This window comes from Nannospalax galili, unplaced genomic scaffold (assembly GCF_000622305.1).
Source record: "Nannospalax galili isolate Female #2095 unplaced genomic scaffold, S.galili_v1.0 scaffold117, whole genome shotgun sequence".
Classification (NCBI taxonomy): Eukaryota; Metazoa; Chordata; class Mammalia; order Rodentia; family Spalacidae; genus Nannospalax; species Nannospalax galili.
The window spans coordinates 2,170,614-2,186,151 of NW_008341422.1; the positions used below are offsets into that span (position 1 = coordinate 2,170,614).

General features: G+C 45.8%; 1 protein-coding gene across 1 annotated transcript in view; it reads right to left on the reverse strand.

Annotated features, from left to right (window-relative positions):
• Nucleotides 1-417: 417 nt before the first annotated feature.
• The window catches only part of Anxa2 (annexin A2), a 49,599-nt gene continuing 34,478 nt past the window's right edge, over nucleotides 418-15,538 (reverse strand). Inside the window, exons 5-13 of the mRNA XM_008836879.3 lie at nucleotides 15,347-15,460; nucleotides 11,796-11,886; nucleotides 10,144-10,223; nucleotides 8,268-8,327; nucleotides 7,092-7,185; nucleotides 5,702-5,797; nucleotides 5,240-5,298; nucleotides 3,622-3,744; nucleotides 418-757 (exon numbers count right to left, since the gene is read on the reverse strand). Coding sequence (XP_008835101.1) covers nucleotides 698-757; nucleotides 3,622-3,744; nucleotides 5,240-5,298; nucleotides 5,702-5,797; nucleotides 7,092-7,185; nucleotides 8,268-8,327; nucleotides 10,144-10,223; nucleotides 11,796-11,886; nucleotides 15,347-15,460 — 777 coding nt within the window. The 3' untranslated portion in view covers nucleotides 418-697. The remainder of the gene's footprint in view (nucleotides 758-3,621; nucleotides 3,745-5,239; nucleotides 5,299-5,701; nucleotides 5,798-7,091; nucleotides 7,186-8,267; nucleotides 8,328-10,143; nucleotides 10,224-11,795; nucleotides 11,887-15,346; nucleotides 15,461-15,538) is intronic.

The window sequence follows — 15,538 nt, forward strand, 5'->3', positions numbered from 1 at the left end:
CTTCAGTGCTGTAAACACTTCTAAGGTGGCCATGCTTCTGTGAGTAAGCCCTCACCCAAGTTCCTTTGAGTAATCCTAATTAAGCTCACTAGCTCACCAAGTTAACTTGAGTGGAATGGTTTCTTTGTGTGTTGTTGGTGCTGTATCTGGGAGAATTAAGATGTTTGTTTCCCCCCCAAGGAAAAACTCACAAAATCAGATAAGTGCTCCAGCACTGAGCCCCACTCCTGCGCCCCCCCAAAAAACCAAATTATCAACTGTGTATAATTTAAATTCACTCATCCTTAAAAGTCACCTCTGGATAGTGGTTACTAGAGGAGAGAGCTCAGTTCTAGAGCAGCCTCATTGGGTGAACGGCACAATCCCAAGCTTGTCTGATTTCTAAACAATTAAATGGAAAGCAAGGGCACAGTAGAGTTTGTTTCTAAAGTAAAAACGGTTTATTCACGACACAGTACACAGGAGGCAGAGTGTTTCACATCACAGACTTTGCTTCCAACTCCCTGGAATGTTCATTTCTTTGGCTTAAAGGACAGAGGAAGGGAAAGTCAGGTAACTAAGGCAACTAAAATGAGGGGAAGGGCTACAACTCTGATGTCGTCTTAACAGGGAGGAGCACAGGGGTCTGTTAGTTGCGATCTGATTCTCTAAAATGTTAGGTAGGGCGCAGGCAGCTCTACTCCTGGATGCAGGCGCTTCAGTCATCTCCACCACACAGGTACAGCAGTGCCTTCTGGTAGTCACCTTTGGTGTCTTGCTGCAAGTGGTCACAGAGGAAAAAGAAATGTATTATCAGACAAAAAGACCAAACTCCACAGTAACCTGAACAGCTTTGGGGTGCCATGGATTCTCTGCAGACCTTTTATATATTGTGGACCCAGGCCCTGCCCTGTGGCTGTGGTAGGAGAAGGTGCTTCCCACCATGACGGTGAGGGTGGAGAGGAGTACCCCATACTGTAGCTCCTGCAAGGAGTCCTGCCAGCACCCCCACTTTTCTCCTGCACTCTCATCCTTCCACAGAGGACTGGGTTCTTCACTGCCTCACCTTGAAATTTGGGGGATCATTAAGGTCACATGAAAATAAGCTATTGAGGTGAAGAAACCTTCCATGAAATCTAACTAGTACCTTTAAATATGGGCCCTAATAAACCCAGATGCACCAGATTCACCTCTAAAGTTGTCCTTGATGAGCACAGAGCAGGACAGATGTGGAAATGTAAGGCTCTTTTAGAAAGGGGAATTGCAACCTGGTCTGGTGGTGCATGCTTATAAGCTCAGCTACTTGGGGGGTTGAGGCAGGACAATCACAAGCTCAAGTACTGTTTGGGCATCTTAATAAGACCTCATCTCAAAATAAAGTAGAAAGGAGGGGCTGGGGAGATAGCTCAACCCCACAAGCATGGGATCAGAGTTTGATGTCCTACATAAAAGTCAGCCATGGGGGAATGCATGTGTGATCTCAGGGCAGGGGTAGCAGAGACAGTGGAATTCCTGAAGTGTATGGGCCAGCCAGCCTCATTGAGTCAGAGTGCCCCCAAGTCCCAGTGAAAGAGAGTGTATCAAAAAACAAGGTGGACAATTCCTGAGGAACAACACCTGAAGTTGATTTCTGGTCTCCACACATACAACCATATATATACAGAGAATGAATAAAAACTTTTAAAGCAGGGATGCTAGCTCAGAGGTAGAGGGCTTGCCTCGTATGTGCAAGGCCTGGGCTCCATTCCTACCACAAAAACAGAAAGAGGCGGGGTGGGGGCTGCGAAACCTGCATGAGTTTGCACAGGGCGCCGCCCAGGACAGAATTCATCCTTGTAGGCTAATGCTCCATCACTCCCAAACGGACAGAGACTAAGCTGACTACAGAGGTGGGATTTGTAAACAAGCATTTTGAGGCCTTTGGGGGGACTTTTTAAGAAACAGAAGAATGACAAAGACAAAATGTATTTGAACTTCAACGTCTCTCAGAATGCCACCAAGACTTGAGGGATCATCACCATCAACCCCAGTTACTACAACAGAGTAACAGATATGGGAAGCATACGGTACTGCCCCAGCTCCACAGAGTCCATGACAACTCATAAAAGAATGCTTTCAAAGGTCCAGCACGGTGGCACGTGCCCTTAATTCAGGAGGAAGAAGCAGGTGGATCTCTGCGAATTCAAGGTCAGCCTCGTATACACAGCAAGTTCCAGGCCAGCTAGTACTTCAAGGCTCAGGAAACATCGCAGAAGGGAGGACAGAAAGATTCTAAGAGCCAAAGTGACAAAGTACCTACTGCTAGTTAGTGCTTTCTAGACATGACAAGAAACTGCATCAGTGAAATCTCCACAGTGTGGAGATCTGCACAATAACAAAACCAGCTGGCATGCCAAGTGGATGGAGGAGATGTCATGTGGTTCCACCTCAAGATGAAGAGCTGCAGGCAATCAATGGATGCTGAGGGAGGGAGAATCAGTTTTCTCCAGTGACGAGCTACCTGAGAGGTTATCTAATCGCAAATGTGCAGCCCTAAACACAGGTACACACGAGCACCATTAAGTAACTCTGTGTAATATATGTGTGTGTGTTATTTATAAATGCATATATATATGTAACAATAATCAAAGAAAAGGACAAGAAATTCAGAAGGAGCAGGGGACATGGGATAAGATGGTGGGGGACTGAGAGGGATGGAAGTAATAGATAGACAATACTCATATATGAAATTCTCAAAAATAAAAATATTAACAGAATGCTTTCAAAACAAATCCCTGATATGTGAATATGTGATGCCCCACATCTCTTCTCCACAAATGAAAAAACATAAAATCACCATTCTAGCAACGTTCTAACTAGACACCCACTCAGAGACTCTACACACACACACCCACACACACACACACACACACACACTCTGCACACACACACTCTGCACACACACACACAATCTGCACACACACACTCTGCACACACACACACACTCTGCACACACACACTGCACACACACACACACTGCACACACACACTCTGCACACACTCTGCACACACACACACACTCTGCACACACTCTGCACACACACACACACTCTGCACACACACACACACTGCACACACACACTCTGCACACACACACTCTGCACACACACTCTGCACACACATACTCTGCACACACACACTGCACACACACTCTGCACACACACACACACACTCTGCACACACACACACACACACACACACACACGCCTGAGCAGAGCCAGCCCTACGTCGCAGGCCTTACCTGGATGAAGTAGTACAGGGACTTGCCGTACTTCTTCTTGAATTCAGATCTGATTTTCAGCATATCCACTTCACTTCGGGAGACCATGATTCTGATCAGAGTTTTGTCACGTGTCCCCTTGCCCTGAGAACCAAGTAGATGTCCCAATCTGCACACACACACACTCTGCACACACACACACACACACACACTCTGCACACACACACTCTGCACACACACTCTGCACACACACTCTGCACACACACACACACACACTCTGCACACACACTCTGCACACACACACACACACTCTGGACACACACACACACACACACACACACACACACGCCTGAGCAGAGCCAGCCCTACGTCGCAGGCCTTACCTGGATGAAGTAGTACAGGGACTTGCCGTACTTCTTCTTGAATTCAGATCTGATTTTCAGCATATCCACTTCACTTCGGGAGACCATGATTCTGATCAGAGTTTTGTCACGTGTCCCCTTGCCCTGAGAACCAAGTAGATGTCCCAAGTTAAAGTTCTTGGCAATGTAGTCACTACAAAAAGTATATTATATAATACATTTTCTGGCACTTATGTGTGTTTTTCAAAGATTTTTTTTGGTATTTTTTTATTTAAAATATTTTATTTGTTATTTTTATGTGTGTGAGTGTTAATGCCTGCATGTAGGTAAATGCACCCGTGTCGTGCAATGTGCATGGGGGACAGAAGAGGCTGTCGGATCCCCTGGAACTGGAGTTACGGACAGTTGTTAACTGCCATGTGGGTGCTGGGATATGAACCTGGGTCTTCTGAAAAACAATCTCTCCAGCCCTTTTTTTTTGTCTTTTTGAGACAGGATCTCCCTGTAGCCCCAGCTGTCCTGGAACTCACGATGTAGACCAGGCTGGCCTTGAACTCACAGAGATCTGCCTGCCTCTGCCTCCCAAGTGCTGGAGTTAAACGCATGAGCCAACACACCCAGCTCAAAGATTTATTTTTATCTTTTAAATTTGTGTGTGTGTGTGTGTGTGTGTGTGTGTGTGTGTTGTCTGTACCACATGTGTGCAGGTGCCTGTGGAGTCAAGAAGAGGGCATCAAATCCCTTGGAGTTAGAGTCATAGGCATTGTGAGCTGTCCAACATGAGTGAGGGAAATCAAACTTGGGTCTTCGGGAAGAGCAGCAAGTGCCCTTAACCACAGAGCCATCTTCTCCAGCTCCTACACCAGAGTTTAACTAGCACAGATTTTAGCTCTGCACTTTGGAAGGCCAGGCTGCAAGTTTGCATATACAACAAAGGGTTGCTGGCCACTTGGGGACTTAGAGAGGATGTTCCAGCATGTTTTTCTCATGGCTCCATGCCTATGTTGAATGCATGGTACCAAAGGCCCTGAGGAGAGGAGCCATGTGTGACAAGGAACCAAAGGAGAGAGGGCAGAGGGGCAGCGTGAACAAGTGAGGTGCTGCAGAGAGGAAAAGCTAGGGCCTGGAACACACAGGGAGCACTGTGGAGTGGCAAACGCACTGGCGTGGAGCTATTCTTGCAGGAAGTACGCACAGCTACAGATTGCTATGTGACCGCAAGCCAGCTGAGGCTTTGAGGGCTCCAGCCTTCTTTATGAAGACAGTAATGGAAACCCACAGGGTTCTGCCATGACTGAAGGGGGCACACAGAGCAGCCAGGCCTAGTGGGTGCTTCTGGTCTCTCTCTGGTCCTGCTTGTCTTTATTCTGGGAATAACCCCTGAATATTCTGAACAGCCCCCAGCAGAAATCAGATACCACCATGGCACTGTGTTTCATACTTGCACCAAGAATCCTCGAGCAGAGGAGAGAAGATGGACTGGTGCTTTTCTCCCTGGTCAAATATAATCACAGCTGACTACTATGGCCCTATTTCAGACACCAGCGCCCTTTCCTCTAAACATTGGTCAAGGACACTCAGTTTGGGCTATGACAGAAGAGAAGCCTAGAGGTAACACGGACCTACTGACCACCCTTACCTTCATGGAGTCATATAGCCGGTCAGCAAAATACAGGGGTTTGTTCTGTATGCACTGGACTGTGGAGAGAAGAGACAAGGTCAGGGGTGTGGCTGCCTGTCTCTCCCACAATGGAGGGAGATGATGCCCTGACTCTGGGACAGCAATCAGAATTAGGTCTGTCAGAATCCTCTGAACCACTAACTGAGTTCCGCTCAGTTTTCAATCAGGGGATGTGGAGGGTGGAGAGGACCCAGTGCATGTGTGAGCTTTGCTACCACAGCCCTCTCTGCTGACTCACTCTTCCCCGACAACTCTCTGCTGTCAGTGGAACTGGTCTGCACCTTCATGTCCTTCAGTCAAGCTAAGTTCTAAAACTCTCCAAGTCTCAACACACCTCCCTAGGACTGTTAAAGTAAGGGAATGCCACTCATTCCTCCTGCTTCTGTCCCTCTACCAAAGAGGAGGACTATACTTGCTTACCCAGGTTCAGGAAGGCATTTTCCAGGTCTCCTTTGACCTCCTTCTTGATGCTCTCCAGCATGTCGTAAGGGCTGTAGCTCCGGTACCTTTCAAACACTAAGGAAAAACAAATGGTTATAACAGAGATGCCAGTCAACTTGCAATGATCATCTACATAATTATATACCATGATTTAAAAAAAAATGAAGATGTGGGACTGGAGAGGTGGCTTGCTTATCGGTAAAGAGCTCTGGCTACTCTTGCAGAGGACCTGGGTTCAGTTCCCAGCACCTACATGAAAGCTAACAATTAACACATAATTCCAGTTTCAGGGGATCTGATGGCCTTTGCTGACCTCCACAGGCACTGCACGACATGGGCACACTTACATACATGCAGGCAATACACTCATACATGTAAGATACAACAAATAAAATTTTAAAAAAACAAAGATGATACAGATGGCATCCTAGGGGGATAGAGGTCTCCATGGTGGGCCAGATCAGGCTCCTGACCCTAATGACACTGCCCAGGTCACACAATGTGATCACCTTCATCTCTAACTGGAACGCATCTGTCTGGATGTCATGAGAAACAGTACAGAGCCAGCCATGTCCTCTGCTTCAACAAACAGCAAAATCAAATGATCCTCCAGTAAAAAGGGGAAACAAGGGCTGGGGAGATAGTACATGTGGCAAACAAGGTTCCAAGTTTGATCCTCAGAAAATATGTTTAAAAACAATGCCAAGCATGATGGTGGGTGTGTTTGCAATCCCAGCACCGAAAAGGTAAAACCCAGTGGCCCCCGGGGGTTCTCTGGTCAGCAAACCTAGCTGAATTATGGGGCTCCAGGCCAATGAGCCTCCAAAAGCAAGGTAGACAGCTCCTGAGGAATGACATCTGAGGTGACCACTGGTTGCCACAAACACACATACACACATGCACTCACACAAACATGCACCCACACACATGCACATACTTAACACACATACACAAAGCAGGGAAGCAAGTTAAAACATCAGACATAAAACATATTTGGGGAAGCCAGGCATGGTGGCGCACACCTTTAGTCCCAACACTCGGGAGGCAGAGGCAGGCAGATCTCTGTGAGTTCAAGGCCAGCCTGGTCTACATAGTGAGTTCCAGGACAGCTGGGGCTACAGGGAGACCCTGTCTCAAAAAGACCAACAAACAAACAAACAAAAAAAAAAAACCAAACAAACAAAAAAACCATATTTGGAGGACAGAGGCTCCAGAATGAGAGGGGAAGCCAAATGACTTGCTAAAGGAAACTGGGGGAGCCCAGGGAGAGCCAAGTGGAGAATAAGCCTGGCTGAGTAGCCCTAGCACAGATCCCTCCCAGCCCATCTGAGGGCCCCAGATGCCGAGGCTTCCCCAGCACAGTACACACCTTTCTGGAGGTGGCACACGCTGCGTTCGGTCATGATGCTGATCCACTTGGGGACATCGGTCCCTTTCCTCTTCACTCCAGCATCATACAGTTCCTGTGCATAATGCAGCCAACCAGGAAACGTTAACAACATGATCCAGAGAGAGCCAGTGTCACTCAACAAACCCAGTGGCTATGCATTCAAAATGACAAATGAGCACGCAAACCCACTCTGCAGGTGTGGCCCAAACCTGCCATTTGGATCAGGTGTGTCCAAGCATTGGCCTTCTCCAGGCCATGTCGAGCTATCTCCGTACACCACAAAGCCCACTTCCTATTATTGCGTTCAACACCTTTCTCTACCTCTTACTAAATGTACTCTGCAAAATTTATTCAATTTTAGAACTAAGAAACATTCAAATCAATTTTTCTGTAGCTTTTATGATGTGTTTTGAGCTACCCACTGATCCTCTGATAATGCATACCTAGTTTACTGCTTCCTTAGGAGAATTTCATGATTCAGGTAGAAGGATGGGCCTCTGCTGCCCTCCCCTGTTTCCACACAGTGGAACAGGAAGCCTTCCTACCCTGGCTGTGTGTACTCCATCTGCTCCAGCTTCCCCAACAGAGTAGTCTTCAAGACCTGGCTGGTCCACACAGGCAAAGCCTGAATGAGCAAATGGGAGCTGGGCATACACCTGGTGCTTACACCAGCATCACAAAGTAATAGTTTCTAATAAATATCATTCACAGAAAATAGGAACAAAACTGGAATTCTCAGCTGGTTTGGGGTTAAAATACAGCAGAGAATTCTGTCGTTCCTCCGTTCTGGGAAAGCCAGCCGCCATGTTCTAAGGACACTCAAGCAGCCCTGTGGAGCCCGTGTAGAGGAATGCCAACATCTCCTCCTAACAGTCACATGGTGAGCCACATAGGGAGGGTGCCCCTGACCCAGTCACACTCTCAGTGACCACAACCCTGGCTAACATCTTGTCTACAAACTCATGAGAAACCTCAAGTTTCTTCCTGGTCAAGCCGGTCTGCATCGCTAACTCAGAGAAGCTGAGAGGTAACAGTGCTTGTCATCTTGAGCCTCTAAGTTTGGCAGTAACTTGTTGCATAGAAATAGTGGCTGTGTGGACACCACCCCCCACCCCCCCGCCCAGGGAAACTCAAGCAAAGAAGCTTGGTACATACCCGGGCATCCTGGTCAATGAGTTCATAGTCAATGACTGAGCCTTCCTCTGCTCTTCTGCCCTATGGGAAAAGAAAGCAAAGAAGAACATCAGACCTAGTTCTCTGTACATTTTAAAGATTTATTTTTAATTATGTGTATGCACGTGTGTGGTATGTGCAGGTGAGTGCAGTACCCACATAGGCCAAAAGAGGGTGTTGGGTCCCTTGGAACCAGAGTTGTAGGCAGTTGTGAGTCACCTGACATGGGTGCTGGGAATTGAATTTAGGTCCTTTTAACCACTGGGTCATCTCTCTGACCCCTCTTTGTACATTTTAAAACTGAAAATGTTTCATCTCCAACTCAAATAAGCCACAACTTAATTTCCTGAACAAACACAATTTTTCTTACTTTGAATCTAGGCAAAACCAAGAAACAGAGGGTTGAGGCAGTGAAGTGGATACTGTACCTCACTGCCATTAACTCTCCCTTGATGCCCAGCCCTGGCTAAGCACTTTATAAAATTCCTGCCTGCACCCCAGGAAAACTGAAGCCAATTTGGTTTTTTCCCTCAAATAGCTTATAATCCAATAAGCAAGCAACAGATGGTAAAATGCACAGCAGCAGCGAATGCTGTGGTGACATGGCATGCAAAGAAAGGGAGAACTCTTGCATAGGGCAGTCAGCTGAGCCTGGGAAAAGAGGATGGGGCTAGGGCCGAACTAAGGTTAGCGTTGGTGTGCAGCAGGGCAGGGAGCACCCTGTACAAGAGACACAGGTGGAGACGGGCATGCTCACGGGCAAGTTTCACACTATGCGGAGGGATCAGAGCACAGCAAGACAAAAAGTCAGTGAAGAGGGTGAAGGCTGACAGGCCCAGGGTGAAGGTGGTGGGCTTTGGGAAGGATGCAGCAGAAATGGGTTTTGGCCAGCAGAGCAAAATGTTGAAAGTAGATTCTAAGATGATCCAGGGATGGTGGTACCCTGGTCGTGGGAGGTTGGGGGGAAGAGAGGAGAGCCACAGAGTTGGTGCTGTCATGGGGTCACATGGGCCAGGCTGTGGTCCACTTCTCAGTCATGCCATTAGGGCTCCCGGAGAGAATTTCTCGTCCTTGCTTTGACAAGCAGCCAGTAAGTTGCACATCAGCCAGAACTGGAGAGAGATTCACAGGGGACGTGCCTTTCATCCATGCTAACGTGCTAATGTTAGTGATCAGTTCCACAAACACACACACACATCACACACACACGCACACATCACACACACATGCACACACACACGCACACACACATGCACACACACGCGCACACACACGCACACACATGCATCACACACATCACACACACATGCACATGCACACACAATCACACACACATCACACACACGCACGCACACACACATCACACACACACACGCACACACACATCACACACACATGCACATGCACACACAATCACACACATCACACGCACACACACATCACACACACACACGCACACACATACACAAAGGACTGTGTGTGCAGTGTTCTCACACACTGAGAATATGAAGTGAAAGAAATAAGAAGGTCATGTTAGAGAGTCCAATGTGGCCACAGACAGAGGCAGAGTGACCTTCCCCAAGTCAGACAGAGAGGGTTAGCACAGAAATCCAGGCAGAGCTTTTGCCCATCCCTCCTCTGACTCCTGAAATCCAAAGTTGTCCATGGGGTCTTGCAGGATAAGAATCCTATTATACAGAAATGACAGCTCTGCAGCAACAGTGTAAACCCACTGTTGGAAATGCAGCGGAATCTCTGAGCAGGCACAGAGGATTTAGTTAATTCCCTCCCAAGCATGGAATAAGTTGTGTGACTTGCTTTGGGGAAAGGAAAGGGAGAGAAAGAGGCTAAGACCAACCTTCGCTAGGGCAACCATCAGCTTCCGGAAGTCACCAGATGTGTCGGAAATGATGTCCTTCTCCAGGTCGGTCTTGTACACTGAGAAAATGCACATGTGGTCTAACACTTCCCACCAATCCAGCCAACACCCATCCCAACTCACCCAAGGCTCAGAAAGCAGGCATGGTTGTGTTAGCATCAAAACATTCCTGCTCCTAGTCCCAAACTGAGGGAGGCATCTCTAGAGGGATACTTCCCCTATGACATCTGAGCTAGGGTGACTATCAGTGACAACAGACAAGTAGATCTAAATCGAACTGGGGTCCTCAGGCTCTCTTTGACCAGTGAGCTCTTTTCTCATTAAAATATTGTTTATCAAGCCAGCAAGATGGCTCAGTGTGTAAAGACACTTGCAGCCAGGCCTGCCAATCTGAGTTCTATCCCCAGGACCCACATTGTACAGAGAACCAGCTCCCTTGAGAGTTGTTCTCTGACCTCCACACATGAACTATGGCATGTGTATGTACACACAAACACACACACTAATAATAATAATAAATAGTTTACCAACTTTGACTATGAATACTCATTTTGAATGATACCACACATACATACACACACTTGCAGTTTCTATCCATGGCTTGAGAAAACGCACTTGGAAAAAATTATTTTTAAAAAGACTTAAATAATCTTTTTGAATACTTTGACATGTAGATATATTTCTGAGACATGGGTTCATGTAGCCCAAGCTGGTCTTGAACTCGCCATGTAACCAAGGATGGCCTTGAACAGCTAATCCTGGGATTTATGGGGTTGGTGATGGGATGGAACCCAGTGTTAAACGCTCGCAAGGCAAGCATCTAGCAACTGAGCTACATCCCCACTTCGTATCTCTTATCATTCAGAATAGCACCTAGACAGCAATGAGACCGCAATGCAGGCTTTACTCCTCTGCTATCTCATTAACTGCTTGGTGCATACAGCCCCATAGGTCTACTGCAGTCATCTCCTGCTGTCCACAGACCAGAGTTGGGAGTTTCGTAAGCAGAAACTGCACAGAACCCAACATATGAACTATATGGTACCCTGCTTCCCTCTCAGATATTTTTATCTCCTTTCCTTCCTGTTTAGCCTTTTGCAGAAGCCCTACTGGAATGTAATCATCAAAACACAGGCAGTAAGGAGGTGGAGGGGTGGACCTGGATCATGGAGAACCTTGCCTGAGAGGCCGAGATGGCATCCATCTACTGAGCATCGTATCCCTAACACTGACCCAGGCAGTGAAGTGGAATCATAGAAACTGAAAAAAGGTTTGGGGAGGTGATCTGTTGTACAAGCATGAGGACCTGAGTTTGATCACAGCACCCATGTAAAATGCCAGGCATGGCATCACATGACTATAAATCCCAGTGCAGGGGACACAGAGACAGGCAAATCTCGGGGCTCACTGGCTAGCTAGCCTAGCCTGATTGGTGAGCTCCAGGTTTAGTGAAAGACCCCTTCTCAAAATGCAAAGCAGATAGCTCCTGAGGAACAATTCAATTCCCGAAGTAAATCTTTGGCCTAGATGTGTGCGTGCACACACACACACACACACACACACACACACACACACACAAAGAAAAAAATAACAGGGCTAAGAAGGTGAACCACAGAAACAGGGCCACTCACTTTCCTTGTAGACTCTGTTAATCTCCTGCAGCTCCTGGTTGGTTCTTGAGCAGATGATCTCAATGAGAGACTCCTCGTCAGTCCCCAGGCCCTGTGAGCCAAGAACAGACATGAGCAACCTCCTCACCAGCAGCCTACTTCACTGACCTCAACCAGGTACACTACAAACAGATGGGTGTATTAGCAGCCTCCTTTCTACAGTCCTGCTGAGCAGTCTGGACTCTGTTCCTTAGCACTAAATGAGAGTAGTTTTCTGTTGCTTTGCCACAGCCTAAGATGAATAAGTGGCATGTTTAAGTTCAACTATGTTTTTTTAAAAAATGATTAAGAGAAAGCAACAGAATACACCAAAAGCTAGAGAGGCCCTGGAACTCTTCCTTCCCCTATTTGTTTGTTTGTATGTATGTATGTATGTATGTATGTATGTATGTATGTATGTATTTTGAGACAGGCTTTTAGTAGCTCTCCCTGGCCTGGAGCTCACTATGTAGACCAAGCTGTCCTTGAACTCAAAAAGATCCACTTGCCCTTGCCTCCCAAGTGCTGGGGTTAGGGACAGGCACAACCATACTGGGCACATGTACACGTTTTTTAATTTCTATAACAGCCAGCCACGATTTTAATAAACAAGAAATCATTTTCTTTATCAAGCAGTATTCTTATTAATCTGAAATAAAGGAATGTAGCAATCTTAAGCAGTCACTGGCAGCCAGATGAGATACATTAGAATCTACAGCTTCTTGCCAGAGAAGGGTACCATTAAGATAAAAATTTCAGCTTCTCTTCTTTGATATGCAAAAATGGGTTAACATTAAAAAATTCATTCTGGCACTTTCATTTTTGCTTGAACACTGCACTCTTAAGGTAGTTTAGTAAAGAAAAATGAAATAACAAAAGTGCCAAATAAACTAGATGCTGACACTTTATTAGGGAATGAGAATTTGATGAGTGATATATTCAAATTTAATATATACACTTTTGAGTATGCCAGAGAGCTCAAAAGGACTCAATGACTCATGTACTTCAAAGCAGGCCTCATGATCAAAGCCCAGATTTAACAACCAGGATCTTCTAGTAGTCTACTCTCCGAATATGGAGATACCACTCCGAGCTAAGTAGAATTACAACTGTTTAAAATGTAAATCAATTATAAGGTGTTAATACAATAAGAAACTTACTTATCCACATGAAAAGTGTGTCAGCTATTAATTAAACTTATTAGAGTGCATATTACATGCCTCTGAAAAAAGGTGGCATGTATAATCTAAGCTAAGCCTCAAATTACAGTTAATTTTGAATTTTATTCTCTATCTAATCTTTGACTCTTCTCCCAGGGTTTTCATCATGATTTTTACAGGTTCCAACAAAACCCTGAGTTTTCTTTGTTATCAAAAGGTCTACCAAGCGCACCGTACAGATGTTATAAAATGACTACTGAACATCTTTGAATATTTCTAAGGAGTAGCAGTTCTTCCATCTCAAGGACGACAGAGATGCAGTTCAAAACTAATTCTTGCATTAGAGGTAATGCTGTGCTCTGACACTGAGGCAATGTGAGGCTGGCATAGTAACAGCACCTTCCAGAACCTGTATGCTGGTATAATACCTGAGAACTCTAACAGGGTTTTGTCTCTGCTTTCAAAGGTGACCTTGACCATTCCCAAAACTTGGCCTAAGCTTTCCAACAATTGTCCACAAGTCCTCTCAGAAGGGCAACTTCTCTGGTGACATATGGCTGCCAACGCCACTGGTATTGCCCAAAGTGAAAACAGATTATTTTTAAAAAGCATTGTTCAGCTAACATCACTTCAAGCTTCATGTATTTCAGAAGGGCGCTCAGCTGTGATAGCTAATGGAAGGGCTGGCACAAGGTCAAAGATGGCGAAGTTAAAGCACTTTCATTGGGTCCAATTACACAGATTACTAGGGTGACTGACAGCTCACACAGGTCCACTTCAAGTCAATAATACCTAATAACAGATACTAGTAAAATCACATGAATCACATAAGTGGATTCTTGACAAAAATAAGATTAACTGATCTAAAGTGTTGATGGTTTAAGAAACCTAGGAGAGATTGGCTCGTGTGTGGCTCCAACAGTCCAAAGGCTTGGCATCCTGGAATGTTACCTTCATCATGAAGATCAGGAGTTATTGTTGGCACGGAACTATGCCTTTAAAAAAAAAAAGACAATGTTTCATGTTTTCCAGCCTGACCTTAAGCTCACTATACAGCTGAGGATGACCTTGAACTTTCGATCCTCTTGCCTCCACCTCCCAAGTGCTGGAATTACAAGCATGGACCACCATGACTGGTTTGGCTTGGTATCATTTTTTTTAAGGTGTAAAAGTGTTTTTCCTGAATGTAAGTGCGCCAATGTGTGCAATGCAATGCCCAAAGTAGCCAGAAGAAGACGCTGGATCCCATTGGAACTGGAGCTCCAGATGGTTGCATGTTACCATGTGGGTGCTGGGAACTCTGCAAGAGTAGTCAGTGCTCTTAATCACTGAGCCATCATCTCTCCAGCCCCTGGCTTGGTACCATTCTTAATGACATCTCCCCTGCAGTACAGCCTGTCTAGGACCCAGAGCAAACCCACCCAAAGAAACCCAGAGCCGCATGAGCTATGCTGGTGGACTAAAGGAAGACAGAGATTTAACAAGTCCTACAGAGCTCTGGCAACACCCTGTGTGAAGTGGCCTCATCCTCAGTGTGCTCTGGAGGAAGGACAACACAACTGTGACATCAGCTCTAGCAGGTTTCTCCCTTTCTGCAGAGGCCTTACCCATATACACCAGCAGAGGGCAGCATCAGATTAGTCAATGTGTCACAAGCACCTGCCGAAAAGGAGCCCAGGGCTTTGCTGTGAGGGACATATTATGTATCTGTCATATTTATTTAATTAATATTTGGTAGCTTAGGTAGGCACAAAATTCAGGAAGCTTCCAACCTAAACTTTTTACTAATTTAACCTCAAATCCCATGTTCAAAATAACTTTGAGAAAGGAAAACTGAAGAGATGTTATGTGCTATCAAAACTCCCTACTAAGCCTAGGTACCATTCCCAAGCTGAAATTGCCCCCACGTGCACTATGCTGCTCCGGTTTTTGGCCCAAACTGGAAAGAATGGGACACAACAGGGAGAAAACCAGAGAAATAAACACCCAGGAGGGTGTGGGCACAATCTGCAAGCTTTGCTGAACAAAAGCTAAGGGGTTTTTTCCTTTCTCCTTAATATACTAACATATCTTTCTTAAAGAGGAAGTGTAATCAAGAAAGCAGTTTTCCCAAATGGTATTCCAGCCGCCCAGGTGCTGGCTGGGAACAGCTGCTAAGTGATTTCTCAGTATCAGGAAATTTCTTTGCAGTCTTAAAAAAAAGTAATTGAAATATTTTTGGTTCAAATCCTGACAACTTATATAGCATTGAAAAAAAAAAAGGACTTCAAATGAGAACTCAACACAACTGAAAATCACCTAATTACATTCAAAAGGCTGTAATTCACAAATATTAATGGGAGAGTTGGCAGATGACATCTGCCACGTGTTTACCTTCATGGAGGCTTTCAGTTCCGAAGCATCGTACTGAGCAGGTGTCTTCAATAGGCCCAAAATCACCGTCTCCAGGTGGCCAGATAAGGCTGACTTCAGCGCTGCCGGAAGTTCCTACAGAAACACAGACATACGGGAAACTCAGTGGGTGACCAAAATGCACTTAAACCAGTGAGTAAAACATAAGTGAGA